General features: G+C 39.1%; 1 protein-coding gene across 2 annotated transcripts in view; it reads left to right on the plus strand.

The window, feature by feature from the left end:
• The first annotated feature begins 1,064 nt into the window (after nt 1–1,064).
• The window catches only part of EPHA3 (EPH receptor A3), a 205,013-nt gene continuing 182,182 nt past the window's right edge, over nt 1,065–23,895 (plus strand). For both annotated transcript variants that reach the window (XM_027660003.1, XM_027660004.1), the window contains exons 1-2: nt 1,065–1,217; nt 17,027–17,091. In XM_027660003.1, coding sequence (XP_027515804.1) covers nt 1,103–1,217; nt 17,027–17,091 — 180 coding nt within the window. In that variant the 5' untranslated portion in view covers nt 1,065–1,102. The remainder of the gene's footprint in view (nt 1,218–17,026; nt 17,092–23,895) is intronic.

Raw genomic sequence — 23,895 nt, forward strand, 5'->3', positions numbered from 1 at the left:
CATTCAGAGCAAGACCTTGTGCTATGTGAATGCATAACTTGGGTTTGGAGTGAAATATTTATTTGACTTCAGTATTATTCAAATATTTTCCCATTTCCGCATAACCACACTGGGTGGCTCTGGAGACCTAAGATGAGTCATTTGGGAAAGAAGATGTCCATATTCTGAAAAAAATAATCTTCAGAAGGGGAAGCTTGGGAAGCACTGCTCTGCAGTGATTCCCCCTGGGAGCAGTGAGATAGCAATACTGTTCTGACAGGTACTCTGGGGCCGGCGCTGGGCTGAGGACGGGAGGTGAGTGCAGGCATGCAGAGAATGCTGTTAAAATGCTCACTTTACATGGTAACTTCTCGAGTAAACCTGCACACCCTACAGAGCAAAGCTGCACACCCCTACAGAGAGCAGCGCTTGGGAGGAGACCCCTGTCTCCAGTTTGCTCTTGTGAGGGATCCAGTTTGCTTAAATAAGGTCAGAGTAAGTCTGTTCTTTGGGGCCGGAATTATAGTGCAGGCAGGAGTAGAGTCACCGCGGGCAGCAAAGAGATGAACGATAGAATCTGCATTTTTCTAGCAAGCCAGCTATGGCTGCAGCCTCAAACTCCGAAGGGTTTCACCGCTACTTTGCAGTCGCATTCATTCTAGGGAAAGGCCGGTAACTGGACATGATAGCCGGCTAAAGCACCCACCCGAGGCTTCCGAGTTACGTGACTCGTGCCACCGCCTCTGGCAGCGACCTCGCTACGTGCCGCGTGTGCCGGGGCATCCCTGCGGGCACAGGGTGGGGGCGGGCAGGCTCAGCCCGGGATCCGCGAGCTGCCGCTCTCCCGTCGCCGCGCACGCACGGCGACCCGCACCGCTCCACAGCCGCCGTCCCCCCGCCCGGATCGCCCCCCGCGGGTGGGCGGAGCGGGGCGGGGGCGGTGCCGGCCCGGGGCGGCGGCGGCGGCGGCGGCGGCCCCTCCCGGGCGCAGCGCGAAGGCAGGCACGCAGCATGGTCCCGGCCCTGCTCCTGCTCCCGGCCCCGCTCCCGGTCCCAGCGGCGGCGCGGAGCGGGCGCGGAGCGGTGGCATGCGGCGCGGAGACATGCGGCTCTGCCTGCCGACATGGACATGGACCGCCGCCGCCCGCCGCCGCTGCTCCTGCTGCTCCTGCTGCTGCTGCTGCTCCGCGCTGCCCGCGGCGCTGCCGCGCGTCTGAGCGCCCGCCCCGGCAACGAAGGTGAGCCGCGGCATGGCCGGGTGACCCGTTTCTTCCTTACTCTCCCTCCATCCCCGCTGTCCTCTTGCTCTTCCTTTCTTCCATTCCCCCTTTTCCTCTTACTCTCCCGTCTCTCCATCCACCCTTTCCTATTTATTTCTTTTTGATCTGTTATTCCCCGTTCCCGCTCTCCCTTAAGGCGGTCCCGGGTGGCATCCCCTCCTCGCCCCCGGGACCGCCGGGCTCGCCGTGCGGGAGGTGCCCGGCCGCCCCACCCGCCCCCCCGAGGAAAGTTGGCGAGGGCAGGGCAGTCTGTGGCGCCCCCGGCTCCTCCGGCAGCGGGGGCGATGGGCAGCGAGGAGCCCGGAGGCGAGGTGGGCACAGGGCGGGGAGGGCAAGGGGTAGCGCCGGGAGCGGCCGCGGTGCCACCGCGTAGAGGGAGCCGGAGCATCCCAGCCCCGGCAGGTGCCCTCCAGCTCCATCCTCCAACAACTGAGAGCTGACAGCGCTAGGAACCGACTGTAAAGGCTAAAGGGTGGCCCCCGTGTCCCTCACCCCGCGAGCCTGTGAGCCCTTTCGTATGTGGTTGCATTATTCGTCCTGCCTTTCAAAACTTTTAATTAATACAGAAAAAGAATCGAAGCTGGCTCCCCTGTAAAACCTTCTCTTGGTCCCGTATAGCGGTTTTGTATCAGATGGTGTTATTTGTGTTATTTGTATCAGATTTTTATCAGCTGGTATTAATGCGTTGAAATTGTGCGCGTGTATGTCAATGTGTGTGAATTTGCAGAAACAGAGCATGAGTGGTTTTTGTTCTCTTTTGCTGTGCTAGTTTTTAAGATGACATTTGCTGAAAATGCATGTTATGTTTCAGGGGGAAAAAAAAAAGACAACTAGACACTGAAAAAATTATTTAAATACTTAAACCAATAATTAAAACTGACTTTCTTCTATTATTAAAAAAAAATAAAAATGAGTTTTTGCTTACTTCCACAGTGAGGGCACTCGGCTTGACCAGGATGTCCACTGTAATTATCTTTAGGGATAAAATCTAGAGGCCAAAGGTTGTAAAGAACTTCTAGCATCCAACAACCATGTAAAACTTACACCTTCTCAAGCTGTACTGTTTGTGCAGAGAAGCAGATATCAAAGCTGTTAGAGCAATTATTTCTCCTGTACAAGTAATGTTGATGTACTTATTGATATTCTGGGTGCTTGTGGGATAAGGCAGTGAGATAACAACTTTAAATGATTTCCGGGGGGGGAAAGAAATAGAATAAAAAGATGAAAACTTTACAAGTCCTCGGTAATCTTTAATCAGTTGGTTTCGTTGGTAGGAAGTAATAAGGGTACCCCTATAGTAGAAGAGCAATATGTTGTCTGTTTGTGTGGTTTATGTAAATTTGTTTTATATACAGTGCTTATTTAAAAGAGTGTGCTTTCAATAGTCACTTTTAAGCCCTCCAGATGTATGTTATTTTGTAAATATTGTCATCTCTTAGAAATTATTTTCGGAAATGAAAACAAGAGTGTTAGTAGGGGTTACTGTTGTCTTATTAAAAGCTTTTTGGGAATGGTTGTAGTTCTGTCAGTCAGTGGAGCAGCTCTGCCTCCATGGCAGTGGCAGACAGGCACGTTCTGTAAACTGAGACTAACTAAGCCAAAAAGATATTAGAGCCTTCCAGTTTGTAAAAAGAAAATAACCACTTTTTTTCTGTGTTTAAAGTCATTGGCACTGAGAATTGAGAAAGGAGGGGAAAAAACATTGGTATCATAGGGAATGCACATTAAACACACTTGTCCAAGTCAGCTTTGAGCAAATACTGCTTCCATTCTCTCTTTTCAGCTTCAAGAACTTGTACAATATGAGAAATATTTTCAAAATAGATGGTGAAAACAACAGTATAAATGCAGTTACCAGAGAGTAACCTGCTTTTGCATGGCTACTTTTTTTGAAGCATGTGTTTTGCTGTGCCTCTCAAAACTGGGAATACTGACAGTTTCTTTTAAAAAAGAAATCAACTCTTAAAGGGCTTTTTTTCCTTTTTTTTTCCTTTTTAATCTTTTTTCTTTCTTTTTGTTTTCTTTTTTTTTTTCTTTTTCTTTCTTTTTATTTTTTTTTTACCACTGTTTAGGAAAGCTCAGTAATTCTTTTATCTATTTACAGTGTATTTAGGCTGATCATGTGAATTTAGAAATCTGAATTATTATGCTTTGCTGACCCACTAATTTGATTAACAAGTGTTAGCATGCAGCTCTAAATCATGTCAGAAGATGATGTTTCTCTGTATTAAATAATTTTTTTCTAATCACTACAGTTACTTTCCTACTATTCTTACCAGAAATTTCCTCCCAAAACTAGAGATAGATGTTTCCACATTTCTCTGGGGTATTTAGCAAAGTTTCCTTTCTTCACCACTGAGAATGAAAAAAGGTATATTTTGGACAGAGACTGTTAATAAAAGTGTGTAGATAAAAATGTATGCCTATTTTCCCTATATTTTATATTAAAGCTATTGTTGAAATTCTCCTCATAGATTGTTTTTAAAAAAGATGTAACTAATCTTTTGGTGTGTTTATGTAGCTTTGTCTAACTTCTAGGGGATGTAAATGTTGCAGTAGGCACATTACAGGAGCGTGTTCAGAGCTATCAGAAATATTTCCTAAATTTATTTTACTTGAAAGAAATAATTCTCTTTTTTAAATATAAATTTAGTTTACTTTTGCAATTGATTATTAAAACTGCTGACTGTCTGAGTTAGTCCTAATACTGCAGTGGGAGTGGATGGGATGAAGGGAGGAAAGGATGAAAGAGGGACTGAAGGCAAGTTGTTGGCTTCTTTCATTTTGTGGTGTTCAGTGCAGTCATTTTTTCTCTTTTTCTTGGAGTGCTTGAGTTTTTGTTAATTTGCTTCATCCCGGACAAGTTTTATTTAGAGTTTTTTTCTTGACGGAATGTAACATTTTGCACTGAATTTGTTTTTTAAACTCTCTCTGCCATACTCCTCAAAAAGCCGCGTGAATTTTACCTGCACAGTCACAGGAGCTCAGGAGGGTTCTGTGAAGTTCAGATTTATCTGTGTGCACTGGGAAGGTGTGTGCCATTTTCAGCAAGGCAGGAAAATGTCAAGAAGATTTGACATCCAACTTTTTTTCAGTTTGAAGTTGGAAACTGAACCACGTAGGTGCACAGAAACCACATGTTCTCCTCTTCCATTTTCCGCTTAGTGAGGGTTGTGTTTTTTTCCTTAGAAGGATGCAAATTTTTTCTGAATAATTCCTACAGTATCAAGAGATCAAATTAATTTTATTGTTCTTTAATTTAATATTTTTTCCTCGGTCTCTTCTGTAACTATATTGCCTGCCTGAGGGTACCAGCAACCTTAATTTCACTGTTTTATAACCCACAACAGTTAACACTTGACCTAGGTCATTAACAGGATTATCAGCAAATTTGTTTAAGCTTTTACTGACAACCTGAATTGCTTCAACAATATTTTGACTATGCAGACAGGAAACTTCTTGTAACCTCTCAATCTAGCATAAAATTAATTTCTTGTGAACACAGCTACTAAAAGATCAATACGTAAATCTGCTTACAGTACTTGGTTTCAAATAGTTTTGGTTTACAGTAAAAAGGTTCCAATCAGCCTCTCCTGAAAAGAGAGATTGGATTTGCAGATGCAGTTTCATTCTTTTTTCATTGATTGCCATCTCAGAACTTTGCATAACTATGCAATTAAATACAGCATTTTATCTGAGCTGGTCTCTGTTAACACTTAAAGTTGCAAAAGATAGTGCCTTTGTAATAATGACAGCTCTTGGTGCGGTTTTGAAAAATGTGATGCTTGCACATGGAGCAAAATACCTGACTAAATCTTGCATGTAATTTTGGGAAAGGCTGTCAATACTGGGAACTTTTCAATTGAATCAAAAGGGGTTGCACAGGGAAATGCTTTTTACAAATCTTGCTTTGCTGTGTGTCAGGTATCGTTAGATCAGGGTAAGTCTTCATTTCTCATGACACAATTCCTGCTGGTGCCTCTGGCTTGAGGTTTTATCTACAAAAGAAGTTAAAAGTAAGTATAAAAGTCTTAGTGTGATACCTTTTAAAATATAGTTGCACAAAACTCAAAGTCAAGGGGGACTAAAGGACTGTTTTTCATACTGCTGTTGTATTCAAAGCTTCTGTGCTTAATCCTAAACTGTATGATTAGACAAATAATACACGTTTTTAAATTCACACCATGATGGTTTTAAAACCCTGCGCAAGAGGAGAAGCTGAGTAAATTCATCATTTTCTGTCAACATTTTTGATAGTAGGCTGCAACACATAGAATCATTTATTTCCTTTTCTGTTTGTCACTGGACTTTCTCTTGAAAGTCTTACTGCAGATTTCAATATAGTGTATAAAAAAATAAATCACTACATATGCTATACCAGACTTAAAGCAGATGTCTGAAACACAAAAAGATGTGCAAATTGGACACAGCAATTAATTCTTATTGCAGTTAATTTGTATACAATGTATTTGCTACCCAACAAAGCAGTCGGGGCACAGGAACGGGTTCGAACTCTTCTGTCCTCTCAGCCTTAGGAAATGAGGCTTCAGAGGCACCACCAGAAGGGAGAGCATGAAACAGATAATAGGCTCACTAAGTTTAACAGTTATTTACATAAAATCTTTGCACATCAGGAGTGCATTGACATGGAACCTAATTTTTTCATTCCCATCTGGGGGGATATACAAATTAGCTTTAATTTATTTTTTCTTTAAATTATTGTCTGCTGGTGTTAGGGAAATTGCTATTAGTATACTTACAACTTTTCAAACAGAATCAAAAGTAAGTTTTCCTCTAGGAGTGTATGTAATTGCTCTTGTTCTTGTAATCCCCACTTGATGAAAGTTTAGAAATACGGATGCAGGTGTTCATTTTCTTGTTTGCAGAGCTCTGGATTTTATCACCAGTGAGGGTCACTACAGAGCTGTTACCAGATACAACAGCGCTGTGTAGATTTTTATGCAGAGCCTGAGTTAGTTCCATGAGATACCTGTAATTCATGTCAGTACCACTGCTTTGGAGCTGCTGTTTGATTTTTCTGTAAAAAAAAAAAAAAAAAAAAAGGAAATAAAACAACAACAAAACCAGAACCAAACAAAAAACCCCAGAGGAATAATCACATCCTTACTTTTGGTGAAGTTCAAAGCTCAACTCAACTAAAGTGCGAAATTAGCTGGACTTGTCCAGAGGTGTTAGATAAAACTTCAGAGGGCTTTCTATAACTCACTGCCTTTCTAAAAGATAATTCCAGCCTGCAAAGAGTTGTTTTTTCTGGAATGAAATGTTTCCTTTCTTTTGCAAATGTATTGTTGTATTTGTTGAAGCATTGTTGAAAATATACTTATGAAAAGGAAAAGCCTTGCCATAAGAAATGATACAGTGAAATGGAAGAATTTTTTGTTTACAAATGCATATGACTACTGTTAAGTGATTGATCCATTTTGCTAAAAATTCACTGCATCAGTGTAACCCTTATTTCCATACACACTTTAGAGCAGTAGCTTTTTTTTTTAATAATAGTCAAACTGTTTTAAACAAGACTCAAAACTTTTTTAAAAAAATAGGTTAATTCAGAAGATTAGATATGAACTCCCAATGGTGTAATTTTGGAAACAGAGTATGGTGGCAATTTGTGGGGTTAGGATTGTATTCCCCAGCAGCAGTCTTGTGCTTCTTGGTTTCTTAGGGCTTGATAAATCCGAGTGCAAGTCCTTATTTTGCAGTGTAAGTGCTCATTTTTTTTTCAGTGTGAAACGGATGTGAGATTAAAATTCAGTCTCTTGGACTGAAAGTTCCTTTCAAATTTCTGCAGTGAATGAATGAAAGAAATAAAGATATAGAAGTAAAGATAATCTTGCCTGAAAGAAACCTTGAGATGGTGACAGAAAAGTTCCAACCTGCCAGAGTGACGGGGAGCCTGAATGAAACACCAGCACGTAGAGCCTTAAATTTGCAGAGACATTATTAAATCAGACACACTGCAAGCAGAAACGGTTGTGCCACTCTCCTTTTTTTTTGCATTAAACTACTGTGTCCTGCTGTTTCAGGCAAAATATGGAAGAAAATCCCATTAATCTACTGGAAAAATATTGATGAAAGAAGAATAGCAGACCAAACGAACAGTCCTTGAAACTTGCTAGCAATTAAGTGAACAATAGGTTGAATGTTAAGGTTCAGTCAGGGCAGTTTAGTGTAATAAGGTGTGGGAATGGCACTTTTTTTTGTTTTCAGCTGGTTTCTCTTACTGTTTTATATCTATGTTTGGATAGAAAGATTTGCATTGCATTGGTGTCTTTTTTTTTTTTTTTTTTTTTTTTGCAAAAATTAAATGCTAAAGTATAGGACAGTAATTAAAAACTAAAACTTTTAAATTGGTGCCTAGGATTGGAGGGCTTTGTAGAAAATCTACGCGTGATGAGTTACTATTTAAATAAACTGTAGTTAAAGCACAAAAAGTATGTTTTGGTCCGTGGTGAGCTTCCCACAAACTTTGTGCAGTAACAAATAGCAATGAGGGACAAGGGGTTTCTTGATTTAGTTTCTGATAAGTTAAAAGGCAGCTAGAGGGGGTTTGCAGTGCTGGATTTTTTGAGAGATCTCTTTTGGAAAGAGAGAGAAGGATTAAAGTAAGAGAATAAATAGGCAGAGATGAAGTGAAAGTTGGATCTGAATCTTAGAAAAATCAGACTAAAATCCAAACGTTTTCTGATTAATGACAGTGTTAGAAACCCAGAATTCAGTGCTGACAGTGATTTGAACACTGAGCAAAGCACAAATTAAGAAATTCCTTGCCTCCCTGAAAGTCTTAGCTCTGTTTACATTAGTAAGCTTCAGGACTATGATTTACCAGTGCTGAATTTACACAGAGGCTGCAGTTAAGACCGGATAGGGACATTTTTACCATTCTATTTAGTCTTTCTCTAGCAGTGCTTTCTTTAAAACAGGAAAAAAAAAAGAAAAAAAAAGAAAAGAAGGGGAAAAAAAGAAAACAGAAAACAAAAGAAGCAAAAAAAAAAAAGGCAAACCAAGTTATGTCTGTCCAACCTTCATGTTCATGACCAGTTATGGAGAACACTGACTTAAGGCCTTTATATAGAAACAGGTTCTGAGATGGCGATGGCCTTACCCTGCAAAACAACATTCAGCCATTACTAAATACTATTGACCAGAAGGGGGATACTTTGATCCTATAGATGTCCAGAAGAAAAGAATTACATGTTTAATGGCATTGCTTTTCCATAGTTAGTTGGTTGCCTTGGTCCTGGGAGCTGGGTCAAAGCTGGAATTCTTTCCATTCAAGAAATTGAAACAGAAGTTGTCTGTGCTAACCAAGGAAAGAAATTCTGGAGAAAAAGCATGAGGAGCATGCTTAGTTTGTGGCACATAATGGAAACCTGAGCCCTTTGTGGGAAGGTAATGGAAGCAGAAGAATAAGCAGAAGACAGGAATACGAAAAAGTGGCTTGTGGGTGGATGGGAATAGAGCAGTCATTTAGTCATTTACCTTTGTTATAAATATTTGTATTTCTCACATATGGAAATAGTGAAAAAAGATGTTAGCAGGGTTTTGGTTGCAAAGGCAGCAAATGAAGTCAGGGCAATTCCATTTTTCATATGGATAGCTCAGCACACATGTTCTGCATTAATTACCTCCATAAATTCTGTTAACCTGGCAAACAATGGAAATATGTTGGTGACATCACTGTATTGGAAAATAAAAATGGTTTTAGCATCTTGATTTTCTCAGCTTGACATTTGAGGAGATTTCTTATGCTATTGGCATTTTACTCCCCCAGTTTGCACCATGATGTTTAGTCATTCACTTTGTGGGTTTATTTTATCTGTGGAGTAGCCATGTAAGGACCCAAGCATTTCCTAGTCCATTCCAGATGGAGCTCTTGATTCATGAGAGTAGAGAAGAAAAGCTTGACAAAACTATCAGGGCACACCTGAGTATGTGGCTTTCCAAATGTAGTACTTCATGATTCTCTGATTTTTTTTTTTTTAAAGTCTTAATTTCTGTGTTTCGAACTCACAAAACCAAACCCAACCCAACTCTCTTCCCTTGCAAGAATTTTTGGTTTTTGTGCCCCATGCAAAGAGTTTCTTAAAAGCAAATTTTTTTATGGGTTGTGGATTGCTGCCAGCTGATTCACTTGGGGGATATCACAGCCTTTTTAACAAATGAATAGTCATTTCCTGGACTTGTGCTCTGGTCCTCGTCTCAAAAATGTCTGTCCTCGAAGGGGTATTGATCATTTGCTGTGGTTTTTGTTGATTTCAGGACCTTGAATACGTTTGAACTGCAGTAAAACTTGTGGGAACTTAGAAACTTTCAGTCATGGGTGTTGTGGCTGCCCAAGAGTCTTTTCTGGGACACTTTTGGTGTGCAGAATTCTAGAAACTGAGCATGCCATACTAGGCTTGGAATTCTCAGTTTACCTTAAGTGAACTTGGGACATTATGATGCAATATTTATTTTCCCCTTTGAGTTGCTGGAAGCCTCCCCAAGGGGGATCTTTGCCACGCTGTGGTAGACCCCAGATCTATCAGACCTTCAGAGAGCTCAATTCTGTAAAACTAGTGAATACTGAAAATTATTTTTTTCCCCAGGGGAGTAGGAGCAAAGAAGTAAAAAGAGAAGTGCTTGAGAAGTGCTTTAGAACTTATTAAAATTATTTGAGTAACATTTGCTGTTGAGTTTTGGCTAGACAGCACATGTGGTGCCATTTATGTGACTCAGTTTGGGCACCCAACAGGACTGACAAATATGACACATCCTGCAAAAGACCCACTTCTATTCTGGGCTGGCGAAAGGCAGCGAGTGCCTGGGTTTAGGTAACAGAATCTCATCCATAGTTTCTGCTATTTTTTTTTTCCCTGAGAAAGTTAAACTTGGGTTTTGGAGCTTAAACTCCCTTCAACACAGTAGCTCCAGTCTTGCATTTCCATGATTAACACAATGCCTCACTGATATCAGATTTAATGCCAGAGTAGTGCAGTAGAATAAGATTAGCAGGATTTGGTTTTGAATGGGAGTTTAGCTAAACTGTAATTCAGGTATCTAAAGGCTTTATACCTCTTGCCTTTTGTAGGAAGTACTGGAAAAGGACCAGTTGGAACTGTTTAAAAAAAAAAATGCAAAGAAGTAAAAGCGTCACAGTAATTTGGAACCCATTAAGTTAATCCATTTTTAATTTTTATATCCTTGTCTTAATGAAAAGAACTGGCACATATCAACTTACAGGAAATAGCCTAATAAAACCAAAACCTTATTAGGCCCCTTTGATAAACATTGCATTCCAGCCCACTACCAGTCATATGTTTTTGCATACTTGGAAATTGAGCTTTGTGCCACTTGAACAATATCAGGAGAACTCTCATGTTTCAAATTAATAAAAAAGAAATAAAATCTGCTTTGCCTGTGTTCATCCATGAGGATGGATGGATGGTTGTCAACATAACACAAACAGGTATCCTGAGAAAAAGCAGTGTAAAGGTGCAAAAAGAGCTGCAGTGTCCTCCTGCAGAAAGACCTGCTGGTTCATATGTCGTCATTGGAGCAGAAATGGCTTGTCTTTGTCTTCTCTTTACAGTAACAAGAATAGCTCCTGCAAGGTGCCACAGTCAGGTGGGGGAAACAGCTTTTGGTGTTCCACGAACGCTCTGGATGTTTCTAGCGATGTTTGTTTTCTGTTCTCTGTTGAAATCAGTTCCAGTTTTCTCTGCCAAGGGACCAGTGCAGTTCTGCAGATTTGCTCTTTGCAACCTCTCACGTCAGGCTTTTATTTTTGGGCCTGACCGTCCTTGTCCTGTCTGTTTGGGAGACCTGGGATGGTGGTGTCCCTTCTCCACGCTCAGGCTCCATACTTAGGAGGTAGACCATGGCAGAGCTTCCCCTTGGCACTGAGTGCAGGTGATGAGGGCCAGGCTGGCAGGGCTGAGGTTCACAGAGAGATGAGGATGCCAGTTGGCATGGTCTGACCCCTGTGAAGGTGGCAAGGGAGTGCCACCCATCTCCAGCAGCACCAAAATCTGTGCTGTGAGCAGGGAGAGGGGCTGATATGCAGCCGTAGAGCCTCCTGGAATTGCTCTGGTTTTCCAGTTTATAGTCCATGCTTTTATTTATTGGCATTCCTGGGTTGCTTGTTGCTGTCCTGCATTCCCTCCTTCGTGGCAGCCTTTTGAGAGGAACTTGTAGTGAGGTTCGTTCTTTGGCTGCTTTGTTTTTCAGCTGTAGGAAAAGCTGAGGTAACTAAATCTGGCCCCAGACATTCTTGGGGAGTGTGTTTGAGAAGAGTAAAATCTGTGAGGAAAACTAAGTTCTTCCTCTTCAAAAGCTGGAGGAAACTACTATAAAATTAGAATTTGCCAGAATTGATGTTGTAAGCTTGTATGTTCTATAGAAGCAATATTCTGTAGAGTAACTTGACATATATTGCTAATAATTTGTCTTTTCATATAATATTTGTAGCAAAATCTCCTAACTTTGGAAACAGTTATTTAATGAACATTTAAATGAAAATAATGGAGACTTGGACTATCCAGGTTTTTCTGAAGACTCCTGTGTTAAGCACTGGAGCAACTGGTTTTTAATTAGTTTTGGTTTTCCCTTGTTTGCTCATCTCTTGCTCCTACCCTCCTGGTGTTCTTCAGTCAGCAATTTAACCCCAGATTAAACATGGCAGTTGCCAAATTTGAAATGTCCTGCACAAAATCATATTTGTATTGTACAGTAAAATGGCCCAGGCAAGAAGGGTTGAAAGTGCAGACCCCACAGTGTTGTGCCTCTCCAAAGAACTGTAGCAGAAATCTCATGTTTGGAAAAGAATTGTGTGGTAAATGGGCCAAACTGTTGGGATCTGAATTGGTACTTGCAACAAATTTCTAGTGGCTGCTTTTAGGAGACTTTAGGAGTCTTTGCTTCCTAGGGTGTCCCAGGCTTGAGGGAGACAAAGTTGTACAAGCAGTGTTAATAAATGGGGACTTGGATCATCTCTGGTCTTCTAAGGTCATTTCCTTCTGAGCAGTGATAACATCTTCACTAAAACATTTGAGTGGAAATGCAGGACCACAAAATCACAGGAGACTTGACTTCTGTTATTGGACAAGCAGCAAATTGAAGCTGCTTAAAACCAGGCTTCACTGTTGGTCACCCTTTTTATTTGTAGTCTCTTCCCAAAGATTGCTTGGTCAGCCTTAGCAAATTTCAGCATGATTTCAGCAACATCCATGTGAGAGCTGATCCTCTCTGGCAATTAGAGTTGCACCAAAGTGCAACTTTGGCCTCGCCTGAGCCCTGCCTGTCTGTCTGTAGGTGTTTCTTCCAGCCTCAGAATAATCCAAAGACACAAAGGTGATCTGCCACTGCTGGGGGAATGGGAAGTTGAGAAGACTCCGATCCGTACTCGGAGGTAGATGAAAATCCAGGTGTAAGTCTCCCTTGCTGGGAAGGATTCACCATTCCAAAAATGTACATCAGGGTTTGCACTGACTCCACTCTGTCCCACCCCAAAACCAAGCTTTAGCTGACTTCCTGCCACAGAGTATTTTCTCTGCTGCTCAGGATTATGGCACGTTTCAATTATGGACACTCACCATTTTTTTAAATTTATTTTTTAGGTCGCACAGCAAATTTATTTTTTCCCATTTGTTGGCATTTTCTTAATAACTGACTAGTGCATTTCTAAACTGACAGTTTGATGCCAAACAGGAAAAGATGAAATGATGGCGGTTTCTTGTGTCTTGGGGTTTTTTTTAACTTCTAATGGGAAATGTTAATTAATTGAAGAAAAAGTATTTTGTGTATCTTACATCATTGTCTATTGCTCTTTAGTTTCTTGGTATAGAATGTGATTTGGAAATGCTTTCCAGTGGTGAAGTTGTTTGTAGACAGTACTTTAGATATTGCAAGTTGCAAGATAATGTCTCGTAGCAGGCCTTCCTCCTCATTTCTTAGACAGTGAAAGGGATTTTGGGGCGTGGTTCTACCTGGCACAACATTCGTTTGTTTATTTTTGTTTCTTGGGGAAGGTGTTCGTACTGAGTTCAGTTCATTGTAGCACTTGTTACTCCAGGTGTTTCTGGAAATGCTACTGCTTTCAAACTCTATTCAGGAATCTTGTGTTACTGTTCTTTTTCTGTCACTGACATTACTCTTGATGAAACCTGCTGTTAGTGAGCCTCAGTTTTCAGTCTGGAAGCAGTTTCAGGTAGCATGAGTGGGCCTGTGTGTCAAATTCCACCCGAGCCCTCATTCATCTTCTGCTTGATACCATGAGAAGGAGAATGAGGGAGCTTTGCATTTTGCATCCACATCCCTCCTCCACTTGTTGGAAAGAGAGTCGTTTTTACCCTTCCTAGGCAGAAATCCACCTTGAGAGAACTGATAATGCTTTCTCTTGCAATTGTACATGGCCAGAAGAATTAAGCAGGAGAGAGTTTCTAAAAAGAGAACAAATATTCTCTTTTTAGAGAACAAATTTGTTTTTAAGAAGAAATGTTCTTAATTGGCATTTTGCCTGTGGGCTGCCATTTGGCAGAAATAGCTGCATTGTACAGTAGGGTGAGCAAGACTGTTGTACAGGAGGACCAAGTCACTGATTTTCAGAGTGAGAAGTCATGACTGCTCAAATTTAATAGCACTGAAGTATTTTAATACCAGTAAATTTTTCCTCAGTATTACCACTAGTTTTAAAGTGAGTTAATTACAAGATGGGAACCAATGCAGGACACTGAGATTGTTAGACAGCACTTTATTTATTTATTTAAAAGAGAGTGCATGTGGCCTGACTTGTAAAGCTGCCTCTTCACTCCCTTCTGGGAAGCTCTAAGAGAAAGACAAGTTATTAGCTTTGTTTTTGGGACGTAGTATGCAAACCCTTCCTATTCTGTTCCTTCAGTGTTTCTCCTTCTTCTGTTTTCCCCTTCAATTTTCATATTAATATATAATGTTAGGACATACAATGACAAAATCAATGTACTGTTGCCTCTCCCTATCATTTTTGTCAAGGGACCAGCATTATTGCAGCTTGTAAGTTCTGCATTAATTGTTTGCTCTCTATCAAGGTGTGCAACTCTTCCTTGAAGTCAAAGGAAAATGAGTGTCACAGAAACTTTTTTCAGAGAAAGGAAGACCTTTTTTCATCAGGCTACTACCTGAAAGGAAGTGTATTTTACATTTTAGATACTAGTAAAGAACAGTACACACATCTGAACTAGAAGCTACTGTACGTCAGTGTGAAAACTTGCCTTCTAAGGCTTTCTAAAATGTAGTGAAATGTCTTTGAGTGTGGAAAAGTAGCTTACCTAGTGATTCCAAGTTTTGTAATTCTTCTGAGTGCTTCTTGCAGGAATTCCTGCTCACCTGGTAAGTGTGCTCTGAGAAATAGAAGGGAGCTGACCATTATGGAGGTGGCACAGAGAGAGAGAGATGCTGAATGCTGATCATCTCCACGTCAAGGGCGAGCTGGAGCTGCTTGGCGAGTCTAGAGGGGGAAACTACCACCAGGTTGTGAGCCTGTTGCCTGTTTATTTTTTCCAGATGTGACTGATGAATTTGGACTGAATTCATCAGCTTCAGAGTGACTGCAATCATGTTTTCAAGGAGCTCATTCTTAAGGAATAAATATATTACTTAAGTTTACTCCTGAGTGATTTGCCTTAGCAGCTTATTGCCAAGTAATTTACCTCAGAAGTCATGCTTGCTTCACCACCCTGTGTTGCAGAGGCACAACAAACATATCTGTCTTATCCCAGGAGATCCGTAATCTGTGGGAATTTGTACTCACAAACCTGAGAAGTGTAATTTTCCTTTTGAATTTTTATTCGTGTTTCCTTTTTGGAGATGCAAAGCTTGCTCCAGAATAGTCTGCCTAGGGCCCTTTGCACTCAACAAAGGACTGACTGATTTTTCTTTATGTAGGTGATTGAGAACTGATTTATTGATAAATTCAGAGCTAAGAAATATATACTACTGGATTGTGTTCTTTCTGTAGGAATAGTAAAGTTATTTTGTATACTGATGTAGGTAAAAATTCACAGTACTGTTGGGTTTTTGTAAAAGGGGTGTATAACTGCAGTGGGAAACATTTCCCACATAGATGGCAGAGCAGCTCATTCATATATTATAGCACTGCATATACACATGTAGACAACAAAAATGTGTGCACACAAAAGTAGAAAATATGTATATTTATGGTTGTTTGTAACATGGTGTTATTTCTAATACTGTACACCTATTTTTCCCTACTATGTCTCCTCCTGTGCATCCTAATTAACAGTAAAAATAATGCTTTCAATAACTCTTTTTTTTTTAAAGTGCTGTCCAAAATTAAACAGCAGTTAAAAGGATAATAATGAAATAATACAAATAGCTTAGCAGATTCATAAATAATTTCCCTCTTTTTTTTTTTTTTTTCCTATTCTTCTATTTTCTTGGAGTATCAATGCCCAGGCCATCTGGTTCTGGGGGCAGTGACAACCCTTCAGGCTAACAAATAGAAGCTCAAGCTGCTCAGACTGCTACAGTGGCCACCTCTAGCAGATCCATTGTTCTCAGGTGTTAAAATTCCCTAGCATAAGATGAGATTTATTTCATTTCTCATTATCACTAATTTCCATATTGAAGGACAAAACAATTAAAGGGGATGTGGAGGAGAGTGAACACACCCAACAAAAGTAAGCCTAGATCAGAGATAATAAATATTGAAGGAGCACAGATTGGTGCAGCTGCAAACAGCATTTTCATGTTGTGTACTAATACTCGATTGGTTTGTATTTATATAGAGGTTATTTTTTTGTATAGTGCTTTGTATCAATTCACCTGTTCTACTTCATTTTAAGAAAGAAAAGATTGGTTAAAGAACTATGTGATTAAGCACTTGGAGACTATATGGCCAAGATAAGGAACAGAATTGACTTTTTTTGCTTGTAAAAAACAAATAAGTAAATGACAAAGAAGAATATCCTTTAATTTGGATGTACGTATTTATTTTAAAATGGGTAGAAACTCACTGTGATCTGATTGACTGGAAAATGTCTGTCAGACTTTACAAATAAAATCTTTCTTATCCTGAAAATTGTTCCAGAGCTCAAAAAAAAAGAAAAAAAGAGATAACAGAAAGATTAGCAATTAATTGATGGCCCTCTTTAAAAGTAGGTTTGTCTGAACTTATAACTTTTAAAATAATTACTTTTATATCTAATGTGTTATACATGACATTTAGAAAACACTACTGCAAGACAATTCGAGAACAAATTAGACTAGAAGGAAGAAAGAACTGCAGGAAAGACTTTAATCAGCATTCATTATTTAGTCCTGTGTTCTCAGAAAAATTGTATATGTCAAAACCAGGCTTTTAATCAAATAATGATTAAAATATTCAGGTCTCACCAATGTAGTTTAGATGCATTGACCCAAATTTCAGGCGTCCAAGGAGAAAAGGCTGTAGTTTGTGCAGCTGATAGAAGAGTTCAGTTCCCACCCCCTGCTGTAATTAATTTTGCCAGCACTCCATTGTTTGTTTTTTGTCACTTTTTTTGTTTTCAGAAGTTCTCCGTCTGCTGTTCATACTGTGTTTTAAGATAAACAAGACAATCTTTTTCATTTGTCTGTCTTTTTCTTCTCTGTAGCCGACTGCCAGGCCACCTGAACAAATCAATGCTCACAAGGTCCTCAAATAAACACGTCTCTTGGTTTGGGTAACTGAGGTTAACTGGACAGAGGCAAAGGAAACTCATTGCTCTTCATTTTGTATTCTTTTGTAGTTAATCTTCTGGATTCAAAAACAATTCAAGGGGAGCTGGGCTGGATCTCCTACCCATCACATGGGGTGAGTTCACCAGACTGTGAAATGGAAAAGTGCTGCTACAGTCCAATGTGCTGTTTAACCATTGTTTCCTCTTCAGAGGACACTGTGCAGTAATGCTGGTTCTTTGGAGCTTCAAAAATAGTCTCTAAACTTGCAATACATAGCTCACATAGCCGTGGTACCTTCTCTTTACAACATACATCACACAGTGCAAACTCCAGGAAGAGCTCACTCTTAGTGGAGCAAAATGAAAGCAAGAGGTGCCTTGAACAACAAAACCAACAAAAAGCTCTCTTTAGGTACTATTTCTTCCTCTACTGTAAAATGTATTCCTAAAAAATATAATGGGTCCGCTTCATTGTATTATTTGCTAATTTATTCAGACAGAAGTAGCAGAAGGTGAAAAATGTGTGGACATAAGTGGGTGATGTAAGTACTTATTTGGTAAATTTTGTGCTGAATTGTTGCTGAATTGTTCAAGTACTTTTACTTATGACTTAAAATACTATCAAAGAAATGTCTAAATAATGTTCTAGAGAGTTGGTTTGGGGCTTTTTTTTGTTTACCTTGTATCTAGAGCTCGTGAAACTGGACATTCTCTTTGAAGACATAGAGTCTTAGAACATTTGTGCTTTTGAACTAACTCTGTCATTTGTACAAAACTTTTGCCAGCAGTCTCTTTTAAAAAAAACCTTATAACTTAATATCATGCTTATCTGTCTAGTGGTGCTGATATCTGGCCACTCCACAACTTCAAGTCTCTGTGGAATCTGTGTGTGTATTTGTGTGTAGGAACAAGCCATTATTCTCTTCCTACATTCTACTTTACTTTCATTCTACATTCTCCTCCTGTTTTGTCACTTGTGCCCACCCGTAAAGTCCTCTATGGCAGCCTTATTTTAGTTTTCCACCTTTAGGATGACAACTCCTCTAAGTTTTCATGCACCTCTATCTGCCTGTGTCTTCCACCCAATGAGTAAACCTCTCTTAGAGAGTACTGCCTCTTCTAAATCCTTGGGGAAAACTGTCACGAGTCAAGAATCCAACAACTGTCCTTTTTACAAACCAACTATGTTGGTGTTGGTAGGTATTTGCTCATTGATTTGTCTGCAGGGTTATGAACATGCAAATTTTGGGCTTTTTTTTCTTTGGTCATCTCTTAATTCACCTTTTTGCTTTTACAGAGATTGGTGTTAACAGTACCTTTGCATCTCTGCCTTGTGGGATTCAGTTGTTAATACTGAGGTTGTGCCTTCTTGATATTAAGTATTATGCAGATGTTTAGCAGTATTTAAGATGAAGGTTTGGTTTATTTTTTGAGTTTACACGTGGACCTCTTTCTGTGTCTGAATAAAATTGTTCCATTCTCGTGGGGAAGAAGTGGGAAGAGGGTTCATGTTTCTTTCCAGGGGCTTTTCCTGCTGACTTTTCCCAATAAGAAACATCTCTAAACAGGATGTCCAAGAAGGAACTCTCCAGCGATTTCTGGCTCATCAGGTTTTTTTTGTTTTGTTTTGTCTTCACTTGTGTTTTTTTTCTAGTTTCCTTTTTTTTCTCTTGCAAAGCCTTTCCCCCCCCCTTTTCTCTCCCAGCTGCCATGCCCCCTCCTCTGCTTTACTCTTCTGCTCTGCTCAACTCCTTGCAGCTGTGCAGATTTGCTGCTCCCCTCCCTGCAGCTGTCTCTCTCTTGCCTTGGATGCCTAAAGCAGTTGGTAGGGAATGATGCAGGGTATCTTGGGGGCTATAAGATAAACAGATGTGCTGCATTACCCCACCAAAAAGGGCCCCCAGATCTGTCAAAGCAATTTTTTTTTAGCTCCTGCAAGTCTTTTGTCAGGTAAATCCAGCACAACTTGTTTGTGTGTATCTGTACATGTTGTTCCTGTTTACTGCAATACCCATGGATATTGAAGTCAGACTAAATCATGGAATTGTACTGATGTTCTTACAAGTTAAGGAAATTCTTAGTTAAAAAATGCCTAGTAGTAAATTAATATAGGTCATATGCTGTCACTGTTTTTGTAAAAGAACTGAATCTCTAAACTGTAGTCTTCAAAATACTGTGAAATTTTAAGCTTACATATTGAAATATAAATGTAAAGCATAGAAATAGTAATGTTTATCCTGTCCAAATTGGCATTTTGCTCTGAAATGGTGACAACTTGAACGTTGTGTGAAAGGGGCGCCTTCTTTCTACAGCCCTTTATTTATAGTCAATTAATTAAACCTGGTAAATATGGTTGTGTCTGTCTCAGAGCTAACTAAAATATGAACTTAAACTTCAGTGGAAAAACATTATAATAAAGATGTCACATCATATTGAAAGATTGCTAATAGCATGGTGGTGATTTACAAGGTAAAGCTAATAGAGCTGCACTTGAGGCTGTGACTCACAAATGAGAATATTGGTGTTGTGCCAGTTCCTCAAACATGCAGCAGTGTTCTCATAAATGTCTGTATAGCAAGGCTATACAGTGACAGAATTTTAAAAAAATAATTTAGCTGAAGTGTTTATTAAACCTCTTACTAGGTTAATAATTTTATCCTATCAATACATGCTATTAATTTATTTCTGGCAAAATGACTCAAATTGATTGGTTGTCATTTTCAGCATTCAAGAGTTCTTCTTTATTCTTTTAAGTCAACCTCAAAATGGGCATATATAATAACAGCTGTCCAGAAATTCCTGAATATTCATGTTAAGATTTGTAGCTCATTTGTATTCAAAAGTTTCTGTATCCCACATAAGAACCCTGTGTTTTAAACTGTGGTTAGTAATATCACCCTGTAAGAATGTGATCTCTCCTTGAACCATCCCACACAGCCACAGCCTTGGCCTCAGTAACACTGATCTGGTCAAGCTCGTTCAAATCCCTAAGTACAAAGCATCAGCCCCTCTAGATAACAAGGCAACAGAATTAAAAAATATAATAGTGGGTTTTGTTGATTGGCAGCAGCCACAAGGCCTCTATCCTGTCCTACCATCCCCAGCACCTGCCTAGGCAACCTTTTTGTAATGCCAATCAGTCAAATACCAGCTCCACTTCTATAGGTTTCATTAAAGGGGAAAGAAAGAAGAGCTACTTAGTGTGTGCTGAGCATATTATTGATATGCTGATTAAGCATAACGCAAATGATCATTAACCGTAATTCCCATAAATTACAGCACAGATGGGGGGGTTGGGAGGATAAAGCAAGTCACTTTAATAATGTACAATGGAAACGTGATGGATAATTCATACAGGGCAGAAAGAGTACAGTCTAAATCCTGCTCTGCATATTCATGTGAGGAGTTGTATTGGTTTTAGTATTGGTTTTTAGTAGTTTTTTAGTGTCTGACTCTTTCTCCACGTTCCTTGGGAATTTTGAAAGAAAACCCAAAGCATTTGTGATGTAATGTAGTATGTAATATAAAATATGTAACATTAAAAAATACATTTGTGACAAATAATCACAGTCTGTCGTTCTGCAGTCACCCAACTTGTGACTCAGTCTTTATGTGTTTATTAGTCAAATTTATGGACTTGAGATTTTGTGGCATTTTTTTTTTACATAGTCAGTAGAAAAGTAAAAGAGAAATTATGCTTATCTTGTTTTGTTTGTAGCTAGAGAAGAGAATGCTCTGGCGTTTTTTTACTGTCATGTAATAGATAATTGTTAAAAAAGAAACCAAACAAGTCAAAAAAACCCCTAACCAAAACAAAACCAACCCTAACAAAAAAATACCCAACCACAACGTGTTCAGTACATGACCAAAGTTAAAAAACTGCAGGCAAAATTTAAGACGCTGATTGGGAAATAAAGATACTGTCTTTGATCTCGACAGTTTTTTATCTCTAAGTTTCTTCAGAAACATCAGATTTCTTTGAGAGCTGGACATACTCAGTACCTTAAACTTTTGGGTGTGTACTTGAGCTGCTGACTGTACACTGAAGTACTTTGAAATCTGGTGTGAATAACTTTATCTCAGTGGTCCCCCTGATAATCATTTGATTATGATGATGATTTTGGTAATGGAAACCGATTCATAAGGATTAGAGAAGGATAAGTCCCTGCTCCTGTAATAGTTTGTGCAGTGCTAGGAAGGCTAGAGCCTCCGTGACTGAGATTTATGAGAGTTTTTCCATCAACCAGAATTGGGTTAGAATCAAAAAAATCCAAGTGAAAGTGAGGAAAATGCCTCCTTTCTTATATTTCAAAAGCCTGAAAGTAGTTTGTCACATTAGAGTCTGTTACTGCCTACCCAGGATACTGGCAGTCTCCTTGGCTTCATCTGTTCTGGTTTCAATAGCTGGATAATGTGTGGCACTGTAGAAATTTTTGGGTCTTTTTTTGTGTGATATCATAGACACAGTGACTGCAGAAGTGTCTGACTTAAGCTTTTGGATATCCCTTGTGACTAGATGAAGGTAGAGGAAAACTTGTGCAGCGTTGTATCCTGGCTCTGATTAAGGTGCCCTCAAATAAATGACATTGAAGAATCAGTCACTCGGACCACTGTGAATGGAAAGTTTCTCTGTTTGAATAGAAGACATTTTGAAGATTAATAAGTATTTCCATGAGTGGTGTAAATAATGAGGTTTGTTTTCCTGCACCTTTGTGTCTTGCTGTTAATTGCATCCTGTGATGGAAGGGTTTGGGTTTTTTTCTGTAGGTCCTTAATGCCAGTGGGTTTCCTACTGTCCTGCTTCAGTCTTGCCCTCTGGGCACACACAAAGGTTCTCTTCCCTGCACGTGCCTCATATTTTCACACCACTGCAGGATCTTAGGACAGCCGAGCTGTCAAAAAAACTTAGAACTGGCCAACAAATACAAAAATTTTTGTAACACCTAATTTTAGTTTTCTTTTGATGCTGACTGACATCTCAGTCTGTGTTCATTTTTTGGCTGACACCAAACTTGTCAGCTTCTAAGTGGTGCTGTATTGAAAGTGGGCAGTGTTACTGAAATCACTGTGTGGTTGTGAAAATGAGTTTCAAAGTAAAGCAGATGATATCAAACGATTGGCACGAGCCAAAAGAATGAAACTGAAAGATATCTTTGTAAAATAAAATTAAGCCCTTGCTTTAAAAATGAAAACGAGCATGTTGTGCTATTATACACTTTCTTTTTCCTATTCATTAGCAGTGGAATTTCCTGAGTACTTCTTAAAACAATGTGTTCTGTTAAAATCAAGATTTATCTATGTTTTGCCTGAGCTCTGGTCTCCTTAACTTCATGTGTTTTCTACTGTCGCCCTGCCTTTCACGACTTGTGTATCAGGTCTGAAATGCAAGCACAGACTATTTTGACGATGGAAAGTCAAACGAACCACTTGGGATTCAGGTTTTGTGAATCATAGACTTTGTTTCATCTTATACTGAGTGGCTGATTGGGAAAGTAAATTTTTTTTGTTAATATATTCTTTTTTATTCACTGCAGTATATGCTTTTGAGGTGCACAGAAAGTATTTTTGTTTCACTTTATTCTCCTTTTTTTCAAAATAATGAAAGAGATGATGTTAAAAAAAGAGCCCTTTTACTAAAACTTTCCTAAGTTTTTCCCCTTCACCTTCAGTTTTCTGTAATCAAGCACGTGCTGTTTCTCATTTTTTCAACTTTTTGTTTTCTTCCTACAATAATAAACTATTTGAATGTATTACTATAAAGTGAATGATTTTGCTTTGGAGAGAGACATTTAAAAATCTGCCTAATTTTTGAACTAAAATCTCTTCATTCACACTCAGAGCATTGAATCAGAATGCAGTGGTGGTTTCTTCAATCACTGGATGCCGCTTTTATATAAAATCTGAACAAAAAAAAATTATTTGTACTGTACTTTTCCCCTCTCTTTCTGATAAGCATTACTTCAAGCTATGAAATAAAAAGATTATGCATATGACTTCAGAATTTTATGTATGTCTGGTCTTGTGAGGAATTATTACCAGAAAGAAATGTCTTTTTAAAATGTCATATTCTTAAGATGTGTTCTTTTGATAATTGTAGTCTGTATTGCATTCAGTTAAAAAATCAATGTGATCATAACAGTACTGTTTTGATACATTTTTAAAACAACTTTTAACTTGATCTAAAGTAAATACTGTGTTAGTTTCTATTCAGTGATGATTTTGAAGGGAGGGAGAAAGCCTTCCCCCCACCTTTTTACTGTTACTTCAAATTATGAGATTTCTATTAAAAAATAATTGGAAAAACAAAAAAAAAAAGAGTACAATAAGGGCAATGTCCTTGTACCATAATGAAAAATGCAGACAGCCTCCCATATTTTATTAGCCTCATCAGTCGTTTTATTTACTGGTAATAGGGTTGCTGAAGGTTGGATATCAGTTCGCTGTGGTTTCAAAAAAAAAAAAATTAAAAAGAAAAAAGAGAGAGCAAGTTTTGGCTTCTATTCCAAGAGTTAAAAAAAGATCTTATTTAAAGTTGGAAGTGCAGATACTTCAGCTTCCAATTTTCCTTTTTATCTTTCAAAGCTTAGAAACGACATCATTCTCCTCATGGGCAGAATTTTATTTCTGTCAGCATAAAGACAGGCCATTTGTGAGAAGTTCTCTCAAATGGCCTCATTGCCATGAGGTATTTTTCCTTCTGTAAAGAAACGCTTATTTCATATTTTTATTCTTTTGTACTCAATTTTTTGAATAAACCTGAACAGAACAAAGTAAATACAATAGCTGTCATGAAATGCAACATTATTTATCACAGGGGTACACTACAGTCGATTTTAAGACTGTTTTTATAACATCAAGCCCACAAGAAAAGTAACTACAGTCTCTGCTTAAAAAGTGCCCATAAATGTTTTCTCCTGATAGCTTTGCTGTGGGTTGTG

The sequence above is a fragment of the Corapipo altera genome, unplaced genomic scaffold (assembly GCF_003945725.1).
Source record: "Corapipo altera isolate COAL_440 unplaced genomic scaffold, ASM394572v1 74, whole genome shotgun sequence".
In the NCBI taxonomy this organism is placed as follows: Eukaryota; Metazoa; Chordata; class Aves; order Passeriformes; family Pipridae; genus Corapipo; species Corapipo altera.